General features: G+C 43.6%; 1 protein-coding gene across 1 annotated transcript in view; it reads right to left on the bottom strand.

The window, feature by feature from the left end:
- Positions 1-3,198: 3,198 nt before the first annotated feature.
- LOC104956747 (rho guanine nucleotide exchange factor 10-like protein) overlaps positions 3,199-5,418 on the bottom strand; it is a gene marked incomplete at its 3' end in the record, with an annotated part of 13,390 nt that continues 11,170 nt past the window's right edge. The window contains exon 4 of the mRNA XM_010784273.1: positions 3,199-3,370. Within this exon, the coding sequence (XP_010782575.1) occupies positions 3,199-3,370 (172 nt within the window). The remainder of the gene's footprint in view (positions 3,371-5,418) is intronic.

The following is a 5,418-nucleotide window of genomic DNA, read 5'->3' on the forward strand; positions in this document are numbered from 1 at the left end:
GGGGGGGGGGGGGGATAAAGTCGTCATGAACACATCTGTCCATCAGACAGAGGGCTGCTGTGCCTCCTGTCATCATTGATGGACGTCTCTTTAAAATGACCGCTCAGAGGAGAGGAGTTCTCATTTCTCTAACCGCCTGCTGCATCCCCTCCTCTCTCCTCGGTTCCCCTCCTCAGTCCTCCGCTCGCATCTCCTGTGGGCGGGACTAAGTATCGAGGATAGGAGTCGAGGAGGGGACATTTAAGAATTGAGAAACCTCTTTGGTGAGTTTCCTGACACACCGGGGACACATATTCATGTATAAAAGACGTACAAAAGTGCATTTTGCATGATAGGTCCCCTTTAATATATTAGTCTTAGTCTTTTATCTGCACTGTCCATTTGCTGTAACCATTTAAATTGTCCCCGCTGTGTTTCTGATTTCTCATTCAGCAAACAGTGAGCCTTTAGGGGGAGACCTTGGAGGGTCACAGCAGTGGGTGAGGCTTTGACAAGAAAAAAAACTGCATGTATCTCAAAACTGTCTGCCACCTGCTCACATCGCCCTTGGAGTCTGTTCGTAAAGAGTTTAAGTGACGCCATGAAATCTGAATTCAGAAGATGTTGGCGCCAGGCATTGTCTATAAGAACAGTGATAAAGACGGATAATGACAAAGGCACTTGAGATTAAGGAGGTATAGCTTAACCTCGAGCTATCGTGCACCTCCAATTCTCGCAGTAATGCACACCGTGTGTAGCGGGTTTATCGAAGAAGCTGGTATTTGCTTTAAAAAGAAGATGTCTCCAAAGATTAATGTTTCCCTGTGATATGTCACTGAGGACTTTATTTTGGGATATTATTTTTCCCCCTAAGGAAAGAACTATTAAAGGCATTAAAAGAGAAGAGATCAGCACTTTCCTCTGCCTCAGAAACTTCTCTGTTGTTTACGTAAGTGGATTCCCTGTTGAGCATAAATCACATTAAGGAGAAAGGATTAGGGGGTATATCATTACTGCATGTCCTAGCATAAGTCAAGGAGAAACCTACGGGAGCAGAGACCCCATTGATAGAGAGGAACAATCAGTATTTCATCTGCGGTTGTAGGGTGTCGGGGGGGATCCTCTTTTCTCTTGTGAGCTCAACAAATCACAACTTAAGTCAAAGATCCTCTTCCTTTTGTGGACCCTGAAGACATGATCCGAACAACTCTTTTTCTTTTCACCCTGTAACTTCCCCCAGGGCCGAGGCTTTGAGGCTGCCACCCTTTCTCAAATCCGCTGCATATTTCAAGGGGAAGCACTGAAGCTGGGTGAAAATGACCTCTGGGTCACGGTTTTCCTCCTGATACAAGTACCATAGGAGCCTGCTCTCCTTTAAGTCTCCCCAAAAAAAAAAGCAAAAAAAAACTTTGATCTTAAAGTTTCGTGCTTGAAACCCATTGCTGCTTTTTATTCTTTGCTCTTTACTCAACTCACTAGAGAACGCCTAGTTTTTTTTATTCTGATGCTACCACAGCCATGAGTATTGCTCTAAATACATCAATCACAGCCTGGTGTGACTCAACCAAAAGGACAAAATTGTTTAAATCCAGATGCGTTTATCACTCCCTGAAGCTCAAAATTATATTCACATGTAGTGAGTGAGCTGATGGCCCACTTGTCACAGCCAGGACATGTTTGAGGCAACACATTTACACATTGAGTCACATGTGCTGCAGTTATCATGCTTTGCAGTTTTGGGTACGCTTCATTGCCATCTAATTTGTTTACCATGCTTCTTTCCTGAAAATATATTAAAAAAACACCCACACTAGCTGATAAATATTTCACCCATCATAAAGGAAGGCACACAGGAAGTCATAAGAGTATATCTGGCTTCCTAAACAGACTGAAAGAGAGGACTGGAGGGTGAGAGGACTTTAAAGCAGAGCGGATGAGATAATACGGGCAGTGAGAGGGAGAAAGTGGGACAAAAAGAAAGGAAAATATGAACTCACAAGGGATGAAAGAGGGGAGGTACATGCTGAGAAAAAGAGGTAAAACTGGCATAATACCACAGAAGCACAGACGTTTAAAGAAAGACAAGAGCGTTTCCATGGGAACCTTTAGTATGAAAATCTTCAAGGCTGCCATTTTACTGCTCCTAAATTACCTTTTTTCTTTTTGTATTAATCACTATGTCTCATCCCATGGCTCTATTATGGCTCTGTGAAGGCCTGAGGAGGATATATATTCAGGTCAGTCCCTGGAGTGCAAGACCCAAGGAGCAACATGGACAAGACAGGAATACTGTTCTGGAGAGAACAGCATCCCCAATGTTAAAGGGGTCCTACTATGTTTTGGGGGGATTTTCTCTTTTCTGTGGTGTTTTATAGGTTTTTGTGCATGAAAAGGTCTGCAAAGGCTAAAATCCAAAAGTTCCCCACAAAGGGAGTTTCTCTCCCACATACCTGAACTTACATCGAAACCCCTTGGTTACTTCCTTAACATATGACATCATTATGTTACACTCTGGCTTCTATTGGCTAGCTCTCCAACACATTGTAGGGCTAAAGCTGAATTCACATGATAAATGGTTCAACAGTTCTGTGCTGTTGTTGCATTTCTATGGAGAGAGCGGTGGTGCCCGGCAAGGAGGAAGAACTACCTTCAGACGCGCAGCTAATCACAGACAGCTATACATAGCTGCGCAAGCTAGCCGGGGATGTAACCATAGCAACAAAACTAGCTGTTTTCACCGCAAGACTCTGAGCCTAAACTTGCGGTCAGCAAAGAGCAAATGCGTATCGTGAATGCAGCTTAAGGAGTGGAACATCTCTAAGTGGTTGACCAATCACAACAGAGCCAGCCAGCTAACTAATCAGAGCAGACTAGGCTCTGGTTTCAAACAGAGGGTGAAAAGAGGTGCTGCAGCACAGGCAGTATGAGAAAAATAAAGAGCTTTTTGATCATTAAAACATGGAAACCTGTCGTAGTAGAGTCACAAAATACAAATAAGAACCTGAAAATAGGTATATGTCCTCTTTAAACTGGGGCCCTCTTATTGCTCTAACATAATAAAAAATAATGTTCCAAGTTCAGAGGAAATTAAATGTTGTGGTGCAGTTTTAAAGCTAAACAATTTTATGTTGTATAAAAAGTGTTTGAGCTGCTCTGCAGGGTAGAGGTTGACCTCTCTATATGGAGGTAGAGATGACAAAGTGTGATGTGTGTGTGTACCGGTGTTCAGCAGCGTTGAGCGTGTGGAGATGTTGATTTCCTGCAGAAGCTCCAGTGTTTCAGTATGAAAGAGACGAATGGAAGAACCCTCGGAGAATGCCATCCACACCCCTCCACCGGCACACGCCATGTGAGCCACGCTGATCATTTTGTCTGGGTGTACTTCAAACGTCTGTGAAGGAAAGAAGAATACATTACTTTTACTGTATACCCCTATAAAACATTTATTTTGCAAATAACAATACACAGAAAAAGTTGCAATATACTTAGCAAAGCTACATTTTGAATATTATAATAATAATAATAATGCATTTTATTTATATAGCGCTTTTCACAACTCAAAGACGCTTTACAATATGAGGGAGGGTAGACAAAAAAGGACAGGCAAACAAGTAAGTATAGTAAAATAAAAAAAATAGGCAGTCAAGAGGAAATTGATTGAGAGGAGGGGGGCTTATGGGTAGGCAGAACAGCCCTGTTGGGTGTTTGTAATTTGGTATAAGCCATTCACCCTGGGTATAACCCAAGTGCCTGTGGGTACGTGTAATGTTATAACCATTCACCCTTGGGGTATAACCCAAGTGCCTGTATAAACCTCATTCACCCGGAACCGTAACCAGGGACCACCTCGGAGTACTGAAAGTACTTGATCGCAACTGTAAACTCATTCACCCAACGATACCAGGACCACCTGTTGAGTTACTGAATTGAACGATCGAAACTGTATAATCATCACCCGAACGAACCAGGACACCTGGTGCGAGTTACTCAATTGTACTGATCGAACTGTATAACTCCATTCACCCGACAACGTATACCAGACCACCTGTGAGTACTAAATTTGTACTTGATCGAAACTGTATAACTCATTACCCGAACGTATACCAGGATCACCTGTGAGTACGCAATAGACCCTTGAATCGGAAACTGATAACTCATTCACCCCACGACGTATACCCGTACCACCTGGAGTAGTCAATAGTAATTGGGATGAGGAGTAGTTAGTAAGTTAGTAGAGTAATTGATTGAAACTGTATATCTGATTACCGCGGTTAAGGGCGAGGGGGGAGTGGAGGGGGGGGGCCTGGGTATAACCCACCTGCCTGTAGGGGGTTGAATGTTATAAGCCATTCACCCTGGGGTTATAACCCCAACTGCCTTGGGGGTGTTATATTTATAAGCCATTCACCCTGGGGTAATAACCAATGCTGTGGCGTTGTAATTGTATAAGCCATTCACCTGGGGTATAACCCAAGTGCTGTGGGTCCGTTGAATGTTATAACCATCACCCTGGGTATAACCTAAGTGCCTGTATAACTCATTCACCCGAACCGTATTAACCAGGACCACCTGTGGTTACTGAATACGACTATCGAAAACTGTATACTCATTCACCCGAACGTATACCAGACCACCGTGAGTACTGAATTTGAACTGATTCAAACTTGTTATAACTCTCACCCGAACGTAACCAGACCACCTGGAGACTCAATTGTACATTGACGAAACTGTATAACCATCACCCCGAACCGTATACCAAGACCACTGTGAGTACTTGAAGAGTATGATCGAAACTTGTTCATAACTCAATTCACCCGAACGATACTAGGACCCACCTGTGATTACTGAATTGTACTTTGGATCGAAACTTGATAACTCATCACCCACGAACTATACCAGGACCACGGTGAGTTATTCAAGAATTGGATGAGGATAGTAGTAGTAAGTATTAGATTAATTGATTGAACTGTAACTGATTACCGCGTAAAGGTTGGAGGGGAGTGGGGCCGTATGAACCCACCGCCCTGTAGGGGTGTAAGTTAATAAGCCATTCACCCTGGGGTATAACCCCAACTGCCTGTGGTGGGTTATAATGTTATAAGGCCCATCCACCCGGGGTATACCCAAATTGCCTGTTGGGTGTTGAATTGGTATAAGCCATTCACCCTTGAGGGATAACCCAACTGCCTGTGGGGTCGGGTAATGTTTATAAGCCATGCACCCTGGGTATAACCCCCAAGGGCCTCGATAACTCATTCACCCGGGACGGTATCCAGGGACCACCTCGTGAGTTACTGAATGTAACTTATCGCAACTTATAACTCTTTCACCCCGAACGATAACCAGGATCCACCTGTGACGGTTACTGAAAATTGACTTGTCGAAAAACCTGATAACTGATAACTCATTCATCCAGGAAAGTCAGGCGGAAGTGTTGTA

The sequence above is a fragment of the Notothenia coriiceps genome, unplaced genomic scaffold (genome assembly GCF_000735185.1).
Source record: "Notothenia coriiceps isolate Sejong01 unplaced genomic scaffold, NC01 NC01_scaffold00026318, whole genome shotgun sequence".
Lineage (NCBI taxonomy): Eukaryota > Metazoa > Chordata > Actinopteri > Perciformes > Nototheniidae > Notothenia > Notothenia coriiceps.